Genomic DNA, 22,604 nt, shown 5'->3' with positions numbered 1-22,604 from the left:
TGGAGGGGCTGCATCACCTCCTTTGACCTGCTGGTCACGCTCCTTTTGATGCAGCCCAGGATACAGCTGGCTTTCTGGGCTGTGAGCGCACACTGTTAGGTCAACCAACACCCCCAAGTCCTTCTCCTTAGGGCTGCTCTCAATCCATTCTCTGCCCAACCTGTAGCTGTGCTTCGGACTGCCCTGATCCAGGTCCCTGTGGATGTCATCCCTTCCCTCCAGCATGTGGACCGCACCACACAGCTTACTGTTGTCAACAGACTTGCTGGGGGTGCGCTCACTCCCACCATACACTAATTCACTCCTTGCAACTTGTACTGATAAGAATCAGGAAATGTGATCAGATAGACAGCCTAATAATAGAGAAATTTTGGGAACTTTAGTTTATCATTCTGCTACAGCTTCCTGTGACCTCAGAGGAAAGTTCAACTAGTAGGGGACTACATTTATTTAGAAGGTGTACAAGTATGTAAATACCTTGCTGTGATGGGTAGAATATAACATTATATGCAACTGCCAGGTATATTAAAATCATGCCACATAACTTAAGGAGAACAAGCTTGGGGCAGAGTCATGGCTACTGAAGAAGGAGCTGGAGAAAGCTTAACCAGAAATGCATGAAGTAGCCAAGTACTGAGCATCTTTTTAACTGTCTGGGGACGAGGCAGTGGAGTCCTTCACCAGATCAGTACAGTCAGCACAGAAGGGATCCATCCTTCTGTCTTATTAAGAAGACAAAGCTAAATCTCTCCCTGCACCAGCCCTGTGTGCATCTGGGCCTACTCACAGATTAAGACTTCTCTAACAGCACTAGTACAGCAGCTGAGAATAACATTCACAGAGTGATTTATTATTACATTTGTTTAATTTGAGTAGAAGATGTACGTATCTATCAAGATCCATGATTCCATTGTTTTCCAGAAGCATTCCATAGACAGTAATTTTCTGGGCCATACGGATTTGTCACTTTTCTTCTTCCTGAGTTTCTTCTGTCATCAGAAAACTACCCTTGCAAGTTCAAACAGAACCTGTGGAATAGCAAACACGTGGAGATGAGTTTCTATTTGATTTAATAATCCTTAAAACAGCTTACACTGTAAAGGAGATCATCTAAAAAACAACTATAGCTGCAATTCAAAAGTGCCTTGCAAAGAGCTGAAGACCAATCCTGTCATACAGTGCATTACATTAATAAAATGATCTTGATTCTCAAATCATGAAGTACACAAATTGCACTCGTTGTTACATATTCAGTGTGGTAGTGGAAAAAGCCCCACCAACCTCTATGGTGATGAGTATCACGATCATCCACTCGAGGCGCAGAGCGTGCTTTTCATTCAGGTGATTTCGCATCAGGTCTGTCAGGTCCATGCAGTGCTGAAGCTTCTCATTCATTACCTGCAGCAAGAGATGGCAAATACATGGCAAACCTGGATTCTCTAACTGGAATGAGATCACTAAATAGAAGAGCAGTCCACTGGAGAGAACTAGAAAGATGTTGACACTCTTCTGTGAAATAACAGAAAGTCCTGTAAGGCAACGTGCACAACCAACAGAGGCTTCAGTGTGAACAAGTCTGCTGTGTCTGTAGGTTCACAAAAATAACAGAAATTTAGGTATGCATCTGCAGGAATTAAACTGCTTCTCGATGATATCTGCTCAGGGAAACAGGCATAAGCAAAAGAAGATGCAGCTACCGGAATGCCTCAAAAGTAATTAAATATTTAAAACTGCTGAACCAGCAGAAGTGGTAGTTTTTGTGTTGCTTATTCTGGTTCAGCAGTAAGCGTCTTGTCACCCATCAACAAACTGACCTGGATGATCATGTCAGTAAGGAGAATACTTCACATCTCAATTTTTAACTTGTTTTCTTGCACACATTTCAGAAGAGAAATTAAATCCCTTCTTATAACTATTTAAAGCCTAATTTAGTGGCTCGGGAAATAGGCAATCAATTCACGTGAGGCAGGGTTGTTAAACTAAAGTGGGTAAAAGATACGAGTGGGTTATGAATCCATGGAAAAGGGGACAGTGTACGGGATTCTATTTTAATTTATCCAGTTTCTACAATTAAAACAGACACTCATGGAGCAGTCTGTAACCCTGCTGAGCCGAAGACAGCTGATGTGAGCATGCAAAACTCTTACACCAGTAAGACACCTACCTTAACTCTGCGATTTATGTTGAGAAACTGGCATGTCTTGTCATAAAGCTCTTCAAGTTTTTCTCTGTCCCAGTAGAAGTCGGGTGTTATTAGCAGGTCTGAACTCAGATTTATACGGTGTCTGAAAAAAAATGGGTACTCCAGTAGTTCATACTTCCTTTTGGTACGTACAGGAGCAAATATTTACAGAGCAGTTAAAAGCAGCAGGAAAAATTTCCTGTGATTTTAAGTAAATTGTGAAAAGAATCTCCTTTCATAATAAAAATACAATTGTAGTCATTGTTTAAAATTAGTTACATCTCCTGAAACTTCTGAGAACACTGTACTGGGTAACACTTCTAAGCACAAATGACTTTTGCCTTATGGCAACTCTGCCTCCTCAGCTTGTCACCTTCCCTAACTTCTGATATCTGCAGAGAAGTCCTTGACTGTGTTGAAGCTGAGGCAGTACATGAATGATAGCTACTGGTGAGCTCCTTAACAGCTTGTTTGTATCTCAGAACTCTGAAGTGTGACTGGTACCGCATGCTGGGCATGTGGGCATAGCTCACCCTTCAGAACCAGGCTACTGTCTCAACATCATAAAGGCCAAGAGCTAAACTCTTCCACCCTCAACCTACTGCTCACATAAATCTCTGGACACTTGGAACATCATTGCTCATTACTGAACAGTCCTTCCCAACCTTTAAATTCTTATAACGTAGCAGTGGTTTCTGATTAAGTCAAAGGAAGAAGAAAACTCACAGAAGAGTTTTACTGACTCTAAGCTGTAGTTAACAGTTCTATCTCCTGGTATCCTTTGCATACTCTAGTATCCACTAAAATTACTAGTGATGAGACAGGCGCTGCTGGACCCAGAGAGGGAAAAGGGTGTGGAATTTGGCCACTTACAATACACTGGGTACTGCCCATCTCCAGCTGAGGAGCTGTAGTGTAGTGGGTCCTCTAACACGAACAGCACACATAGTCTCCAGCCAAAAGAGGGTTGAAGGAATCCACCCCCAGCCTCGTGTTTAGTGTGTGTTATGATCTTTGCATCATGCACAAGTTAAAAATTAAGTTCTGTGTAAGACAATGGCTTGGGGGGGGTGTAACAGAAAAAGTTACCTTAAAGCGAAGAGTTCTCCAATTTTCTGCATTACATCTGCATGAGACAGTTTCACCTTCCGTCGTGACTTCAGGATCTGCAAAGTAACAAGTTTTTCACTGCTTGATCAAGTAGCAAGTACTAGTAGTTAATTAGGCTTGATCAAGTAGCAAGTACTAGTAGTTAATTAGGCTTGATCAAGTAGCAAGTACTAGTAGTTAATTAGGCTGGTGGTTTACAGCCTGAAGGATGTATATTGTACTTATCTAAGTTTTGTTTGCTTACTGCTTTGCTTTTCGAGCTCTCTAAGAATATCACCATGCAACTGTTCATCCAGGTTTTTCAATAAATCACTGAGTGTGTCATCAGTATCTATACAAAATCCTGAAGCATTTTCTATAAATGATTTCCTGAACAAAAGATAATTTGGTTTTTTCTTCCTACTATTGTTATTTTTAAGTCATGACAGCGTTCTTCTACCTTGACACTAATTAGCCTTTTTAATAGACTTTTTCCTTACAACAAACAATGTATTACCATTTATTTCCTTCAAAAAATAAAAAGATGCTGTTTTCTCTGTTGAACTATTCAAATCTCATTTCTACACGTGGCATCATATGGGCTTTGTACTTCAATTATTCTCATGAAAAGCTGTGCTTCGAAGTCTCCGTTATATTCCAGTTAAAGCACTTTACTTTCAGCCCAAGCTGCCACTCGTGGTGTTTGGCCAGGTTTTAAATGCCACCTCTCCTGTGGCATTGAACAGTGGCAGTGACAGTGGTACAACATGGGAAACACTATTCCAATGCAGAACCCCTCTCCCAGCCCTCCAAAGACCGATGATTTCTTGTCCCACCACTTTGCAGATGTTCTGAGCTTCTCCATGTTGAGGGCTTTACCATCAAACGTGTTCAGCATTCAGTTGCTTTTTCCATATCCTCAGGTGCATCAGGCCTGATCTTTTAAAAAGCACAGGAGAAAAGGAGGGGAGAGGTACAAACAAGACCTCACCTCAGGAATTGACTGGATGGATTCCACAAAGGTATCCAATAATGATTCCCAAATAGCCAGCTTTACTGCAACACAGAGGTGACAAATAAGAACACTGTGAGCGGTATATATGCCTTCAAGTAATCATAACCTTAAATCTGCCAATATACTGCTCCCAGACACTGTTCATATGTATCAATGCATTTGCAACAAGTTACCATTAGTATTATTATGATCAATGTTCATAAACCTATGGACGAGCCTGGGCTGGGCACTGACACAGCCCTGCACAAGGAACCACCCTGAGGACAGGTCTCTTCTCCAAACATCAGTTCAGGCCCTGGAGAGTTTCCTCTCCAGCTCAAAAGTTGTGTGTTTAAGTGCTCCACCGTATGTAGGGAGCCTTTGCAAACTACATTCCAAGGAGGCTGGAGATAAGGAGTCAGGCCGGAGCCCGGCTGACTTGATGTGGTGCCACTCCAGAGCCTGCAAGTTTCTGATCTGCAGAAATGCAAAATCACTGCATTTCTAGTGTCCTGCAGAACTCTCATGCTCCATGTGTCCAGTACTCAGTGCAGCACGCTCAAACCACACACGGTTAGCTTGTACAGACACACCACCTGTGCTTGTTGAAGCTAAATTCCAACTTAAGCAATCTCCCATTTTGGTTTTAGGTGAATATACTGTTCAGTGAAGATACAACTTCTCTTCTGTAGAAGCTGTTCAGCACAGGCAATGGCAACACAAATCCTACCTCAAGCCTCAGCTTGAGCCTAGAAAGATGTTTCTGCAGGAAGATGATATAACTCAGGCCTTTGTTCTTGAGTCTGCAGACTTCCCCACAAGAACGAAGTAGAAACAGATAAAAAATCAACCCTACTCATTCAGCAGAAATTAGTCAGGGAAGATTTAATTGTCAAAATGAACTCTTTCATGGTAGTAATCAGTGGTGTCATCTAGTCAGGACACTGACGGTAAATCCAATGCCAAACATTTTTCACACTCATCTTCTGAATACAGAGGCCTAATCCAAGTCAGTGACTTAAATGACATTTAATTTAGCCCCTGAAAAAAAGCCAACAGGCATTTCAGCAATCACTGGTTATTTGACAGAGGTTGATTCCTTCCGTGTCATACATCTGACTTGGACTACACTTGCATCCTTCATTTTTATTGAACATTATTGAACTGTTTTCCTTTATGATGTTCATGTCTAACACAAATCGGTACCGATTACCTCCTGGGAATAAATTGCTTGCTCCATTATACGTGGCACTACTGTTCCACACAGTGATTTATGAATAGGAAAACTATAGTGAACAAAAGGCTTTTTTTCTCAATAGCTCTTCCTTTGACAGTCAAGAACTATTTAGTTATGCTGTAGTCCTTGATCAAATGGTGTATCGCTTCGAAAACACACACTCTCTTCCTTGATGTCTCTTCTCTTTAAAGGTGCACTTCCCCACATACTACAGGAATCCTGTAACTGACCCTAAAAGTCGGGGTAGGCAGACCAGATGTCCTTTAAAGGCCTCTTTGAGGACGGCCTTCCTGCTGCCAGCTTCTGTTCCCACATCCTACCTCATCTGAGGTCTGAAGCAGCAGAGAGGAGAGTTTCCTCAAGCAGCAGGCGCACTGCTGAGCCTGACTCCTTCCCAGTGCCTCCCGCTGCCTCCTGCCATGGCCAGTAAGCCTGGAAAACATTATCTGTGACTCTGGTCCACAGCTTTGATACTGGTACACCTCCCAGCTGGGAATCACTGCTCTACATTACTTCTTTAGCTGGCATCTAGCTTTTTCTGTTAGAGGAAATGATGTCAGGATGAATTACGTAAGTTTACTGACAGGTTTCTAATACTGGGCTCTGCACTTGTTGCAATCCCAGAATAGCTGTCAAAGGTGGGGAACAGGATGCTCAGCAAAACGTGTCTCTTCTGCAACATATGTTTCTTAATGTGCTTTGTTCAACTTGAAGACAATTTACACTGAATGAAGTAATTCCAATTTACAGAAAACAAGGTAAAGCTTTGAAAAAAAGGCTTTGAAAACGAATCCTCCCACAGTCAACCTTTACAGTTTTCCTAAACCAGAACCCTGCCACTGTAAAAATCCCACTTACGACACTTCACAAAATCTGTAGCATAGGCTGATACGACAAACAGCATTAACTTACCGGATAGACAAAGGGCATTTGAAAAAGCGAATTTCTGCAGAACAACTTCATCGCTATCCAGCTCAGAATTTAACAAGATTTCTCCTTTATGAAGCTTTGACTGGCCTCTGTTAAAACAGGATTGGAGCACCTTTACTGACTAAGCCACCAGCTAAGGAGCATTTTAAGAACAATCGGTGCAAGAAAGCTCAGCTGTTTATTTATATAAAGCATGCCACTTCTGTATGTACATCATCACCATCCTTGCGTTTTACTCATGTTCGACCTGACAATAACAAAACCAGATCACTGAAAATGAGTTCCTCAGTCTAAGACTAATGTTATGACCAAATTTTCTAGGTTTAAATGAAACTGCAGCAAGCTATGATTACAGTACTACTACATACACACAGATCATCCAGAGTAAGCAGAATGCTGGCTTCTCTCCTGCTCTCTATCTCCTGTATTATCTTTCTGCTTGTTTTCCTTTTCTTCTGTCACTTTTACCAACCTCCCTCCCTCTCTGCTATGATGTTACTTTCCCTGAAGCCTCTATTGCACAGTGGGTCAGGAGCAAAGAAAAGAGAGTGTAGGAGTCATCCAATTTATCATGTCAATCTCACTATGAAACTTGCAAAACCACAAGGGAATATGTCAGGAGTCACAAATTGCACAGCTGGGGAGCACACGCAGTTTTTGAATGGCCAGGAGAAAACAAACCAAACAAAAACCTGTCCTCTTATCAGGTTACCTTAAATAAGCTCAACCTCATTAGCTCCGCTCCCAGTGTTACAGTGTCCTGTCTAGGAGCTGGTTTTTGGTGCTGTTGGAAAGTTACAGATGATTTATATAATAATTTACATTAAGAAATATTTCTGTAGGGATCATTTGCTCCCCATGATAAAAAAACCACTATTCAACACGGCAAGACAACTTGCCAGGCTTATTGTTCCACAGTATTCAAGTTACAGCTTTCCTAGGAAGTGACGTATGTGCATAATTACATCGTTGTATAGGAACCTACAGAGCACTAAGGAAAGCTCATGCAGAGAATCCTCCTTAAAATCAGATTTGTCTCAATAATGCATATCTGTTTTTTTCTGTGAGGTACAGAGTTTCTGTTTGGGATTGCTGAAGAACAGGCTCACTACTGCGATTTTAGCAGTACGGAAAATAATGTCAATTTAGATTTACTGTTTTCTCATTTTCTTATTTCACTGATTTGAGAGTAAGGACTAGTATATTTTTACTAGCTGCCTTCATTTGAATTTGCTTCAGGTGTCTATCAGCTTTTATATAGAGTGCCTGAAGATACTCACTCTCCTATTCTATAGTTGATCTCTTCATTCTCCCAGTGGACCAGCGCAACTTCATATGGCTGAATTTCATGCTGTTCTAGCACTTGCATGACACTCTTCATCTAAGCAAAAGACAATTGCACACACAGAGGAACAGTCACCATGCAGGATACTATCACTCTACAAAGATCTCGCATATAATAGGTTGATGAATACAACTTTCATGCTGAAGTTATTTAAATAACAATGAATAGGTTTGCTGAGCAATGAAGTGATTATTGACACCGTTCACCTCTGAAGCTACCAGTAGCCACATGGAAGAATTTGTAGCGATGAACAACTGCAAGGAATCTGTGAAGATTAAAATGTCATTTAATGTCTACATATATAAAACGGGGTAAGGATTAACCACAGCAGCAGCAAAGACAATGTGTGTATTGTAACAATGAGCTGTACAAGATTCTGGCGTGTGTGTGAGTGTGGGAATGAATCTTTAGGATTAAGTACTTCAGGTGGCTGTTTCTGCCAAAATTACCAGTTTGCTGCTAAAATCAACAGTTTTGTTTCAGCTACCAAAGGTTGCTGGAACAACAGAAATATGACAGAAATCCTTTACCCCTACAGAAATCTGTAAGAATTGTTTCAGCTGCCCACATTTTGTAACTGTAAACAGTTAAATATGCAGTTTTATGTGCACAGGTAATCTCACTCTCATTTTATTCTCAAGCACACCAAAACCTGAGGCAGGAAGAAAGAGCCCTTTTCTCTCACAAAGCTTTCTTCTCCAACATCTGACTTAGGATCCCTCATCCTTGTTCCTTTTTATGAGCTACAAGGCTCCCCTCATAAAAATCATTCTGCAATTAGAACAAATTCTGAACTAAAAAAAGCACTCACCTTAAAAGGCATTTAGCTACACAACAGCCAACAGAAAAAAAGACCCCAAACAAAACCACAATAAACTTTTGATGCCTGGATTCTTTAAAGAGGTGAATCTTCTACTAAGTCATACTTAAACCACTCTCTTCAAAATAATAGATAATAGTTAATCTTTTAGTGCAAAACTGTATGCCTGTAAATTGCTCATGAAACCCATTCTTCAGGTTAATAAGCTAAAAAAAAATCTGCTGGATCACCTGCAAGAGAGATTTTCTTTACAGTGCTTTCCTCATTGCTTTCAAGGATTTTAGCGGGACTATGTAAGACATAACATTTTTCACTAAAAAACTCCAACCCTACAGCTCCAACTGCTTGTTTCATAATCCTGAATTAGCATGACTAGTACTGCCATTTATTCCAAATCTTGTGGTAAAAAGGGGTATGAAAAACTAATGTCGGTTTTTAAGCAAGGAGTGTGTGTTGTCTGGATGGTCAGCTCGGCCAACCCGCTGCGCTGTGTGTCCAGGGACAGTTCAGCAATGCAAACCCCACTGAAACAACGCCAGAGTTACCAGCCAATCCATAATGCAGCACGCCAAGCTCCGAGAGCGTGTTCGCTTGGATCCAGCTTTGTGAACTCATTACTAATACAGCGATAATTCTGCTGCTAATAGACTTCAGAACTCCAACCAGCTCAGGCTTCCCAGGGCCAGTACACAGCAAGATTTAACAAAGCTTTTCAGACCGTAACTGACTCTGAAATTCATACGTCTTTTAACATGCACACTTCCAAAGTTCTTCCATTGCTCTGCATAATGAGAAGTTGTATTTCAGTAGCAGCTTTCTTTTAGCTAGATCGACTAATACAAAGGTTTCCACCAACTGATGTGAGGCCCAGCCTTACTTTTTATAGAAGGGACTACCTATGACACAGTACATTCAATGAGAAGTTCTGGACACACTAAATGCAAACTCTTGCTATTACAGGCAATCACATCACACGATTTCCTTTTAAAACCCCCCAGATGAAACTGCACCTCAAAGCTAGTCTTGCTTTTGCCCTTGCTGGTTTTGGTGGGGAAGCCGTTGCACAGCCTCCCTACTCGGGTATGTAAAACTGGTGTTTTACATTTTAAATTTCTATTCATGATCAGTCTGTACTTACTAACTCTTCTGTTCAGTGTCTACTAGTTTCAAAGTTTTTCTTCTCTTAATAGCAATTTTGGAGTATTTTTAAAAAGCAGTTTTGTCCATTCACAGTGATTCTCTACGTCCCGTCTTACCGAATTACTTTCGGTTTCTGTTCTACAGACCAGACCAGTTTGGTTTGGTTTTGGTGGGGTTTTTTTGTTCGTTTCAGTTCACATAGATTAAAATACCTCCTCTATTTGAGCAAGTTGTTTGGAAGTTAAAGTTTTGACTAGGATTTCATAAGCAGAGAGAGGCAGTTCTTTTACAAATAAAGCTAGTGAGGGACCGACTAAAGTTACTAGTACTGACAAGATAAACATGGTATTGAATTTTCAAAGGTACTTAAACATGTACAGCAAACAGATTTGAGAGTACTACGGGGGTATGCCATAGCATCCTAAGTGTGCTACAGGTAAGGTTTGAAGGGAGAACTAGTATTTTTGGTAGGCCAGCTGGTATACCGAAACCCCTCCAAACCAGACAGGCAACCAGGAACATTTCAGGTCTGAAACAGAAAAAGTGAACTTGAATCCAGAAATTGTTCACATCTGGGAACAACTGCTCTGTGTTCCCATTCACCTCGATGAAAATCCTCCTGTGAACTTCTGTACACCTCAGTATCACCTGTTTAATACATCATTTAATTTCACATACTCTGCCTACAGGTAAGATCGATAACCTTTTCTCTCTGTATCTAGAATCCAGTTTTATTTAACCACAGTAATAAAACTCAATGTATTAAAAAAAGATGCAACTAACTATAAATATACTCATAAAAATAGATATGCCTGTGGCATACCCCCTTTGGTCAGCAAAGAGTGCCAAATTAGCATAAGAGGTATGTCATTTCACTATCAACATATTTTAACAATTATATCAACCAATACAAATCTTCCTTCAGGAAAATTGCTAACTGGTAGAAACACAAAACAACATCAGAAAGTTGCTTACAAATTCTGACTCTTTCAAAGTTATCCAAACGTAAGTTTTGAACACTTTTGAATTAAATGGAATAACATATAATGATCTTTTTCTTCTAAGACATTTTCTGTTCCATTACTGCCTCTCAACCAACCATTCACAGGTTGATTTTTCTCAACTTCTTTGGGGTGTACAGCTGCAAGAATTTTCTTTTTGTCAGTCTCACCAGATTGAAAGTTTCAGATTTTTGGCCCTGAGTAGAAAATGTTACCCACTTTCTATGATACACATATTACACATACATTTGCTCATTTTGTGCAAAAAGTCAAGTTTCAAAGGCGATGTATCAGCAACTTGAGGGCAGCAACAGGCAAGTACCTGCACTCAGTAAGAGGAATCTGTCCTTTTCCTTCACAGAGAGATCCAAGCTCCCACACAAAGCCCAAGCATGCTGAGCTTCGTGGGACTGACAAACATCTGCTTATGACGTTTTAACAAACAGTTTTGCTTTACTTACACTTTTATCTTCCACATTCCAAAACACAACAGCCCCTTCCCTGTGAATTCAAGGAAAAACTGAGCTGTAATTATACTGCTTTAAATGTATTTCAGTGCAACACGCAAGTTGTACAGTGGCAATTTTTGACACTGTGAATCAAGAAACTTAATACTACCTTCACAAAAACTACCTAATGGTTGCTTTTGAACCACACTATAACAAAAACCATGAGGAGGTAAGTTATCTTTCAACCATGTAGATAATTCTGTTGGGTTTTTTTTAATCATGTTGGTTGGACAGTTATTCCTTGAGTTTCATGAGGCAGTATGATGCAATCATCTACACTACTTCTTTCACATCACTGCTATTAATAAAATAAAGTATTGGGTGTGATCTATAGCTTACCTGAAGAAAAAAATCATGCCAGGATCATCTTCTTTTGCAGATTTCTCAGTACCCATCACCAAAACGTTTGCAGCATCTAGTTTGAAATACCCAGAAAAAAAAGAAGAATTGGTCACACTTCTAAACATGATAGCTCTAAGCATATAATTCCAGTTTAACAGTTACATGCCAACAGATCAGCCAGTCAGTCCCGTATTTTATTTTTCTATGGAAATGCTTGCCAGCAAACTATAGCATCAAACTATACTGCTGCTCTGAAGTGCCATGCTCCAGACAGACTCAGCCGCTATGCTGAGCTTTACTGGAATCCTTAGTTAATGAAATATAACCATTTTGAAGAACAAAAGACTTAAGGGAAAACTGATGCAGGGCATAGTAAATACCCAGTAACAGAATACAGAAGTGGACATGCAACTATGGAAGTTGCCCACAGCTGCAGAGAAATTACCATTCAAATCTGCTTACCCAGAAGATCTTTCTTTTTTCTACACAGTAAGGGACTAATCTGCACTCAAATTGTGCTGACTTTGCTTTGACAGTCAGAAACTTGAAAGAACATACCCCGAGGGCAGGAGAGGGTACACCTGCATCTTCCTTCAGATCAGAAGCATGCTTTTGAAACAAACCTTCCAGCCACCCTCATTTACCACACTTCTGATGCGCACTGCAGAACAGCGTCAAAGTACGCAAACTGGATTTTTTTTGTTGCATTAAACTGAAAAAGGAGCTCCAAAAATGCACCTGTGGTACTCCAACTGCCAACAGGCATTTGTTACAAATAGACTTGAGCTAGTGTAGGTAGAATGCCCCAAAACTTTACAAACTGTGGATGCTGGGTTCTCAAAATAGGGTTTTCTTTTTTTCCTCTATATATCTGCTCCACTTGCTTGCATAGATAACATTTTAGAAATCCTGATATTGTTTTGACAAAATAAGGTTACCTTCCAGCATGACTGACCTTGTTGCAGAACTAGTGGAATCAAGACCAGCAAAACCCCCTACCTCTATTATAAAGTGAGACTCTGCAAAGAGAAATTTGCAGGGCCTAACTCCTAGGCCTTAGGAAGTTCAACTCCTCTGCAGAAAGATCACAAGTCAAGCAACAAGGCAGCAAGTTCAACTTGTGTACAAATTCCACACTCTGACTACTGTCACAGAGGCCAGGCAGACTAAGGCAGCGGAGAGAGATGACTACGTATCGGATATACTTTTGCTAATACCTGAATCGAGATCACACAATTGGTCTGTATGAACTCTGTAACTTTCCTTTCACTTGCTATTCCAGTTCAGAAACACGTGATTTGATGAATCACTAGAGCAAGTTCTGGCTGTGAAGTTTGAGTTTACCATGGAAGAAACATTTCTCCGCATTTTCTCATTTGACTTTTCAGACAGCACCCTTATCTTTCTTTATCCACCCCAGACAAAACATACGTAATTGAAGAAATTTTGACCCATTGTAAGTGGAGGTAGAGGACCTGCCTCTAAAATATATTTAAAGAGCTTGAAAACAATGCTAAAGCTTAGGAAAAACAATGCTAAAGCTTAGGAAGAACAATGCAAAGCAACAAATCCACACCATAATTGCTGATTTACGTTTCTATGTGCTAGTGTTTTCTGATTTTCCAAGATTGAGTGTTTGAGTTGGTAACCAACCACTGCTACATGCACAAGCCAACCACCACAACACAACAGATCTGTTGGCACAACCCACCATCCTTTCATCATTACTTCCTCCAAACTTTTGATAAACAAAGTGTCTGTTGTAAGGAGTCAGAAACATATCATAAAGAAATGGAAGAACCAGCAAACCCCCACTCCCAGGATAAAATACCAGCAACAGCCTTCCCAGTTTTGCTGGGATCCTACAAAGTTTCTATCCCAAAACTGTGAAACTAGTGTTGGTTTTAATACAACGAAACTACAAAGAAAGACAAAGCCCAGACTCTAAAGCACCTTGTCTTTCTGAGCAAGATGATCATGAGTAAATCTTGTGTTTGAGCAAGACCCACTGGAGAATTATTGACCTTGGATTATTAAGTGGTTGAGAGGCAGCCAGATATTTGATAACCTCTACCGAAATGCCCATGAACACTGTCATTTCCTCAGCTCCATGTACTTTGTTCAGTCAAGGGGAAAAAAAAAAAGGCACTCTACTGCCATCATGCGAAAACCACAGCTGCTCGAGGGCATAAGGTTCCTTCAGCTATAAAAAGCTCCATTTGTTTTTCCCTTGTAGTATATTTCAGCTATTTCCAAGCCATACTTTCCCAAGTCTTCAGAGATACTCTGTATGGAAACCAGAGCCAATTGTCTTGCTGAAACCCAGCAGAGTGAAGCACTCAACAAGTGCTAGGATATATTTGGCCCAATAATAATAACTAAAAAGGGTATCAACTGCATTCTCTTTACTAGAATTAAGCATTTATGTATGTATCTTTCTCATTTCACTTAGTCAGCAAGATTCTCTCTTGCATGCCTTCCTCTCCAACCCTCAGTGACTTTTACATTAATAGAAGTGTGGGTATGGAAAGAAGATGCAACACTTCAAATCACGAAATCTTTTTGACATCTGAAGCACTAAGGTATCACATTGCTGAAAGATTAATTAAAGAAAACTTTCAGAATTTTTTCAGTTATTGAATTTATATAGGAATTCTTTGTATCAGAAAATTTCCAAATTTATTTTTCCTGCATGCATCTAATTTTTCAGTACTTTTAGTGTAAATTTATCATAGGGTAACAGCAACTGCTGTTTATATTCTGTTCTCAAAGGTTTAGTTGCAGGGGGGATTTTTTTAGGCAAATGGAATGTTTAAGCAAAGTAGTATTTTGTAGGCCATATAGTATGATATATTACCAGAATGAGTATACATCAAGTTATAAAAATTATATACCTCACTCATATTTCATTTCCCAAGGTAAAACATTGCTTTTAATATGTTTCAAAAATCTACCTCTAGGCAAACTTGTTATTTCAACATATCCATGTGAAGTCAGGTCATGACACAGATTACCAAGATGATATTCATCTGCTGTTGCAAAGGCTGTGCACTGCATCAGATTCTGTGCCAAAGGAACAGAAATTTGAGTTAGGGCAAGGTTGAAGCAAGATGTTCATAAAGACAACTGTTTGCCTCAAATTTACCATGAGAGTGACATTTTTCATTTATTCACTCTTTTCTACAACATCATTGCCATGCTGTCCATCTGGTGCACAGGCACTAAGGAGATTACTCACTCCCCATTAAGCGGGAAAGCAAATCACAGACTGAGATCAAACCAGGTGACGTGAGAAAGTAGCACCAAAGAACTTTGTGATAGAGACACAAAGTGAACCCTTCCTCCCTGAACGCCAAATGCTTTAACAGCAGAGCTACACTTGCTACTGCTCTCCCACCCTAAGGTTTATGATATACTCGTCTGACCACTGAAATCAAAAGCAAGACACCCCCAATACCAGCTTTAGCATCTATATTTTAAAGATAAATGGAGTTAACTATCCCAGCCTGCTTATCAACCAAACATCATGTTCTTCCACGCACAAAGCTCCCTGCCGAGATAATGAGCCACTGCAACACTGCAGCACAGAAAGTAACAGATCTTCTGGGCCAGTTGTAGGTGCTGCAGATCTAGTGTCATCCCAAGCTAAACCTTGTGCTAAACAACATGGTTTCAACTGACACCACAGTCAAACCATACACAACAGCCAGAGTTTGTCTCAATAGCCACAATCTTAAACAACTAAAATGCCATATTCAAACCAATGACTTGAAAAATGACTTGCAATGAGACTGACTCACGCATGGTGAAGAGTAGGAAAGCCAGCTGTGTCAAGATTTTCTTGATTAATCAAACAGGTCACAATAAACCGATTCACAAATTCTACTACTCATTTTAAGAGGATTCTTTCGTTCTGATAGCATGTATGTCCCATGATAATGTTTTTCAGTACAATGCAGTAGAAGATATCCAGAAAGTGATGTGTCTCATTGTGGATCAGTCACTTTCCAGCTTTTTGTAACTAATACAAATGGGGATGTTACTAACAACAAACGAACAAAAGAACTGTACTCATCTGTAAGCATTTATAACCACAATACACTTCAACTTAAAATCGAAATTATATTCTCACAGCAATCATACATTATCAGACAGCAAGGCCCTTCCTGGAGGGCCCGTTACCAGTCATCAGAATCGCGACAACACGTTTAACTTCTGTTCTTTAATGTCAACATTTTGTTATCACTTCCAAAGCTTTCCTTATACATCATCCTAGTTCAGTGATCACTAATAGAAAATAAACTTTAAAAGTAATTACAACATTCAGTAAGCAATTAGTAGGCCTATTTCCATGACTGTGCTATGAGGCTGAGTTAACAGTGGAACAGAACTCCATTTTCAGTTCGCTTGCTGCTGTACCTTTGAAAGTTGCATTATCACAATTTCATCTGTATAAATCCATTCTCAATCCCTAAACTGAAAAGGCAAGTAATATATTTCAGATTCTTCCAGAAAGCTCTGGTTATTAGAAGTATACATGCTCTGCCATGAAACTCTTCTGTCAAGAGTTAAGGGAGCAAACTCTTCTAGCCAAGATATCACCTGAAAACCTCTATCCTGCTCCATGCTTTCCATAGTTTACTGTTTGTGCTATTGTTAATTTCAAGGCAGATGCACTACAGGACAGACTTTCTGCCTTACTGCTGCAATTTAGTTTCGATGTAAAGACTTCACATTTAGTTAGAACCAGAAGTTTCCTCCTAAGACTACATACCCGAAATAGCATTTTGGATATGCACTAGTTTGTTTGGTTCTTTTAACAATGTACTGTTTCACTTACATTTTTACTAAAATCTTGTTTGATGGGGAAATTTAGATTGTGTGTAATGGGAGATTAAGATGCCTAAAATATATGTGTCCACAGACACTCTAAATGTCTAAGCTCCATGATAGTTGGTGGAGATACAGCCAAAAGTCTATGTTCTGATGAGTGATTCGGTTAATCCTAAACCAGACACATTAACTGGCCAATCAATGACATGCCTTCTGCTATGTCACTTTCACCTGCAAACTTAAAAAAACCAAACCACCAAAACAAAACCAAGCCCAGAACACAAGATCTGCACTGGTGCTAGAAAGAAACTCCAGCTACTCATCACCTTCCTCTGTTCTGCCAACAGCTGGGGCTTCACTGAGATTCTATTCAGAGCACCACAACAGCTATCGCTAGGAGCAGCCATCCTTAAGTACCTCCACAACTCATTTTCTGTATCACCACATCACCAACAACTGTAATAATTCTGCTTAGCCCATCCCTTCCACTTTAAGCATACAGAAATCTTAAGAAAGAAAACCTGTAGGTTGAACTGAAATCCTCATATCACCATAGAAATCAGCCTTTATCCTACGCGTAGCAAAACCTACATCTTTAGCTGAATTTCAAGCTTTTTCTGTACTATGTGGCTATAGCATTAAAAATTAGCTCAGAGGCTTTTCATGCCATCAGACCTTAAGAGATTAACTAAAGTGAGTAGTGGTACCACTCACTGATGGACTGACTAAACCACTTAACTGCTTTCAGGTAACTCCTCCATCTATCCTGAAAAACTGGTCTTACAACCATTTATCACTGCTGGTGCTCAGCACTCTGCCTGTAAACACCTCCTGAAGACCAGTGCTGGGGAGGGGTGGGAAGGAGCTCGTTCACAGAGTGTTCTGCAAAAGAAAGGTGTCACCTGCAACGCCCTCACAGACAAAAATCACCAGAGATCCTCGGGGTTCAACTGAGAACCTCAGGAGTGCTCTTAAAAGGCGGAGCAGGAAAGAGAAGATGCAGCAGCCTGCCCTGAGGTAACAGCCTTGGTAATAGGGCCTGTGTTACCCAAGGGCCCTTGGCTGCCTCCACACAGGCGCAGGAAGGCAGGATGAGATGTTTTGTGACACCAGGATTTAGAGCAAAAACGACAGTGCATTGAAAAACCCCTCAAGGATTCTCCATTTGCACTACTTCTGTCAGTCATCTTGCAGAAATCAGCCACATCTTTCAGTTATTTCTCTATACAAAACCAGGTAAAAACCCATGCTTATTCCAAAGTACTGTCAGCCTGCAGTTGAGGTGACAGGCTGGACCCTTTTAGATGGGTTTATTCAAAAACAGCAAATATTTTTATTAGGCCTGAGTTTATGTCATTTCTGGCACAGCATTTTGCCATGTGGAAGCTTCCTCAGAATATATATTATTATTTCAGTATATCGGGCAGTATTTTCTCCATTTCTTCACTTTGGAATAAAGTAAAAATAGCAGTGTGTGTTACGTGCATATGTATATATGAAAACGTCAAACAAAACCACTGTTTGCATTCTGTGCTGCCATTTAAAAGCCTCACGAATCTAAAAAAATGGCACTTCACCCAACAACAAAAAGCAGCAATGTCTGAATGTAATGTCACAGTACGGACAGCAAGCTTGAAACATTACATGGTGTTTCAGGACTAGTATTCTTCACTTCCTTTTTTCAAAGCAATGGGAAAATACAAACAGGAGCTAATGTGTCTTTAATGGAGTCTTTATGTTACATTAAAGCATACTCCTGCTCACCATACAAAATATTGAACAGAAACTTAGATGACAAGAAGGCAAGCATTAAAACTTCCTGTGCTCACATTCAGTAGATCATGTAATGGACACATTTGCATTGTGGAAGCTATTTCTGAAAGCACAAGACTTGTTTCAGTTTCACCTGTAACACTATTTTATTAACAATATCCTGCAGCTCAGCTGTAGCTTGAGGAGAACAGTGACACTTCTGACACCAGGATCTTCCTTGGACGTCTTATATTCAAGCATGCTTAAGGTCTGCCCTGGATAGTATTGAGGCTTGTAAAGAACTATCTTAAGGAAAAACAGCCACAAGTATGCACTGTTCCACTTAACCATACCTCATTTTATCCAAAACAATTTGTTGCTGCAGTTACTCTACAGACCTTGGAGCCTGGAGATCAAGGTGCTATTTCTACACACGCAATAATCTTCCTCAAGTAACATAGGCTGCATTTGCCAATCCATTTTCTATCTGAAACTTAATCTGAATATAAACCTTATACTATTTATTTTCATCTTGTGTTCTGTTTGAGTGAGGCCTTAAAACTGGGTAGAATTGGGCAAGCAAGGATACCTAGGGAAAGGTAAATTATTCTGAAAGCTAGCCTTTGTTTCTCAATAATGAATGTGATGTGAGAGCACTGGTTAAAATTATTTTTAATGGATTTCATATTTCCACATCAATAACCACTTATCTTACCTCCACTTTTGTTTACACATTGCTAATAAATCTCCATTTTATCTTCAAAATACCAGACACATCAGCTTGTACCAAGCTGGTTTCTGTTTGCAGACTTCCAACACTAGGGTAAATAATGAAATCCTCCTCCCAGATAAACATGTTAATTTCATTAACATGTTAATCTAAACCCAAATCTGAATATAAATTAAACTGATGAAGTTCCCTTAATGTTATACACACTGTAAACTTTATACCTTACCTGCATGTCTGACAGCAGTGGCTGGTTAGCTCTCGATGGCTGCTTAGTCCTTGGTGCCTTCGGCGGCCTCTTAACTGGCTGGCTACTGTGTTTTGGAATAATTTTGCCAGCTGATACAACTGAGTAAAATCTTGACGATACATTCCTTAGCTTTTTAACATGTTCTGTTTTGAGCTTGTAGTTTCCCATCATCGCCACACCAAAACGTTTCCAGGATGGAAAAACCCCCTCCCCACTCCGACAGTAAGCATTTTTTCCCAAAGCAGATACATTTCCTTGAAGCAGCTGCCAATTCTTGACTTGCACACATTGACTTGTCAAACAAGGGAAAGCAGTTTTCAGAGCATACAAATCCCAAGACTTTGCTCTTCTGTCAGATGTTCTGTCAACTTCATTACTCAGCTTTAATAGCAGACGTCCAGTTTTATTAAAGCTTTGGCATTGGCATATTGTTGTTAAGATGTGGAAAGATCTAGTTTGAAGATGTGGAAGTTTCAGTCTCATTGCTTCCCTCAGAACTGTATTTAAAACAAGAAACAAAATCATCCATCAATGCCTTGTAAAGAAATAATACTATTTTCCCCTTATCTAAAAGGTAACCCCCACCCCCATACTCCTGCTGCATGTATTAGTACTCATAAGCACATAAACTCTGCTGGGATTAAACGTCCTTTTTTAAAATGCTATGGAAATACTGTAATTAAGACCAAAACACATTACTGCTCTGTGTGCTTGCAACACATGGTAAAAAGTAGAACTGGTTGCTATGTCAGTACATAAGCAGACATCTTTTCCTTCTGTCGCTCATTCCGTGTAGCAGCCTGTACTCTCAGTAACCCCACTGATGAAATTACTCATGAGCAAGCACGCACCTTAAAGAGGACATCGGACTCTGTGAATCATGATTTTACACATAATAAAAACAACAATTAGATTTATTATGCAGTTGCATGGGAATGTCACCCGTGAGCACGCACTGATCTGCACCAGCTCAATCTGCTGTACCACAAACAGCCAAGCACAGACCCAGCTCTGTTCGTCTCTCTTGACTGCTGCAAGACGTTACAGTTTGATCCTGCTAGCACTCACTGGTGCCACGGGGACTGCAAGGCCTGCTTGCAGCTCTCCCCGTGCTGATGGAAACACGACAAAGTCCTTATTCTGTTATTCCAGACTAATAGGAAGCTTATTATAGTTACGGTACGTTGCACGAGCTAATCAAATAAACTTCAAAAGCATTCACCTCAGTGGGTGCGTCTCACTTGCTGAAAAAATTGCAGTGTCAAGTCCCTGTCCCATCTGCTTTTATTAACCAAGAACATTTCCCTTGTGATACAAAATCCATCTTTAGCAACTTATATAAGAAATTAAAACGTATAGTTTGAAGAAAATGCCCATTTCAGAATATTTTTCAAAAACTGTGTAAAGAAGGATCTTCAATACCACCCATATATTTACCATAATAGTTCAAACAACCATTTTCTCTTAAGAACAAATCATTGTGCGCTGACTGCAACACACCCTCCATCCTGTCAAGGATACCTAGATACTAGCACAGTACACACACAACATGAAAAAGAACCAAAACCAAACCCTACCCTGACATAACTTAATGGGAGTACACAAGTTATGGTGAAAGAAGCATACAATTCTAAAAAAAAAAAACAACGGGGGGGGAGATGGACAGAAAACACCTTTAGGCTACCACAGAATAAGTAACAGCTTTTTACCCAATTTGTGAGCAGAGTATTTGTATGCTTATTAGAATAAACTAATCATGATTTTCATTTTAAACTTGTCCTGTATTGAAAAAGGGACCCAGAAGACTCTGCCCAGGAGAAGGCACTCTGTTCTTCCTACAGGCCTGTTCCCTCTGGATAACCAGGAGAGCTGAAAATCTCAGCGACTACAACCCAGGTTGGTGGAGAGCCAGGAGAAGGGGAGACGTCTCGGGGGTAACTTGTGGAGACTCACAAATACGAGGTGAGCCCATACTTTCCTAGCCAACAACACCCTGGGTTGAATCACAGTGATCCTAGGGGTGATTTTTCAACCGCGCAGGCTTATGGTGAGTTACAGGGAAGCATTGATCATACGGACTAAATTCCATCGGGGAGCCTGAACGCCAGATTTGTAGCAGCTGAGGCACCTAGCCGGGAAGCACAGGATAGAGCAACCCAAGAGATATGCGGGATAAAGCGCTACCACAGCAAGACAGCTGTCTCCAAGCGGCAGGAGCAAACCCGCACTTCATTTTCCAACGGCTCTCTTAACACAGAACACGCTTTATTCACGCCCGTTGCCTCGCCAGCCGGGAGCCCGCCACATGTATGAAGCAGCCGGGCCTGCCCCGCTGGCGGACAGACGCGGCGCGGCGCGGCCCCTCCCCGGTGCTGCGGGCGCCCTCCCGCGCCCCGCTCCTTCCCCCCCCCCGCCCAGGGGAGCAACGGCCGCCACAGCCGCCCTGCCCCCAGCGGTATGCGCCGGGGGGGGGGGGGGGGGGAAGCGAGCGGCGCGCTCCCATTGGCTGCCTGCCGGGGCGGGAAGCAGGCCGCCAGGAAGCCAATCAGGAGGAGGCGGAGACGCCCCGCCTCCGCAGGAAGAGCGAGCCCAGCACCGCCCCTGCCCGAAGCGGCCGCCGAGGCCCTCAGGCGGCTGACGGGCGCCCCTAGCGGGCGCGGGACGGCACCGCCGCGAGCTCCCCGCGACGGGGGCCCGGCCCCCTGTTCGCTAACGCTCGGCTGCCGCCGAGCTGCGCCATCGCTGAGAGGCGCTCAGCGGTGCGGCCCCGCAGCGCCGAAGTACGGGGGGGGGGGGGGTGGCCAAGGGAGCGGCCCGGCAGCCTTTCTACGCCGGCAGGAGCAGGCCGGGGCGCAGGAAGGGACGGGGCAGCCAATCTCCCCCCCCCCACCCCTCCCGCGGGCAGGGCTCTTTCTCGCCCCCGGAGCTGCCCCCCCTCCCTCGGCCCACGACCGTGCCCGCGAGGGGACGCGGGACCCCTCAGTCGCCGCACGATCGTGGCAGCCGAGGCCGGGCCGACTGGCCCACATCCTCCCTTAGGCGCTGCGGCAGGCCTAAGCTCGCGGGCAGCCATCGCCGCCGAGGGAAGGGGGGGGTAGCGTCTCAGCAGGGGCCACAGAGCGCGCTCCCCCCGCACAGGGTCCCGCGGCGGCTGGGCCCGGCGGCGGACACCCGCCAGCGGCAGCCGCGCTGCCGCCGTCCCGCCCTTCCCCCTCCCCCTGCTTCCCTCCCCGCGGCGCGCTCCCGCCCGCCGCCGCCGCCGCCGCGGGAGGGGCGAGGCGGTTCCCGCCGCGCAGCCAGCACTGACCTGGGGGAGGGGGCGAGCCGCTCTCCGCCGCGCGAGCCCGCGGCCCCGCCCACCGCCCGCCGAGCTCCGCCAGGAACGCGCGGGCCGCCAGGCCCCGCCCGCCCCGCCCGTCGCCGTGCCGCGCGGCGGGCGCGGCTGACTCACCA

At 42.3% G+C, this 22,604-nt stretch overlaps 1 protein-coding gene across 4 annotated transcripts; it reads right to left on the bottom strand.

Annotated features, from left to right (window-relative positions):
- Positions 1-829: 829 nt before the first annotated feature.
- RMND1 (required for meiotic nuclear division 1 homolog) lies at positions 830-22,600 on the bottom strand. Of its 4 annotated transcripts, none has more exons than XM_030498920.1 (12): positions 22,459-22,600; positions 19,131-19,648; positions 14,544-14,652; positions 11,587-11,662; positions 11,200-11,239; positions 7,713-7,813; positions 6,415-6,521; positions 4,263-4,327; positions 3,272-3,348; positions 2,165-2,285; positions 1,282-1,398; positions 830-1,028 (listed from the first exon to the last, which is right to left on the bottom strand). In XM_030498920.1, the coding sequence occupies exons 2-12, from the start codon at positions 19,632-19,634 to the stop codon at positions 996-998; spliced, it is 1,350 nt and encodes a 449-aa protein (XP_030354780.1). In that variant the 5' UTR covers positions 19,635-19,648; positions 22,459-22,600; the 3' UTR covers positions 830-995. The 4 variants fall into 4 exon arrangements, 3 of the variants coding, with proteins under 3 accessions (XP_030354780.1, XP_030354782.1, XP_030354779.1); XM_030498922.1 differs by lacking the exon at positions 22,459-22,600 and adding an exon at positions 20,106-20,304; XR_003993397.1 differs by lacking the exon at positions 4,263-4,327.
- Between the last annotated feature and the right edge of the window lie 4 nt (positions 22,601-22,604).

This window comes from Strigops habroptila, chromosome 10 (assembly GCF_004027225.2).
Source record: "Strigops habroptila isolate Jane chromosome 10, bStrHab1.2.pri, whole genome shotgun sequence".
In the NCBI taxonomy this organism is placed as follows: domain Eukaryota; kingdom Metazoa; phylum Chordata; class Aves; order Psittaciformes; family Psittacidae; genus Strigops; species Strigops habroptila.
The sequence above is the reverse complement of the archived record's forward strand: the minus strand, read 5'-3'. Positions and strand labels throughout refer to the sequence as shown.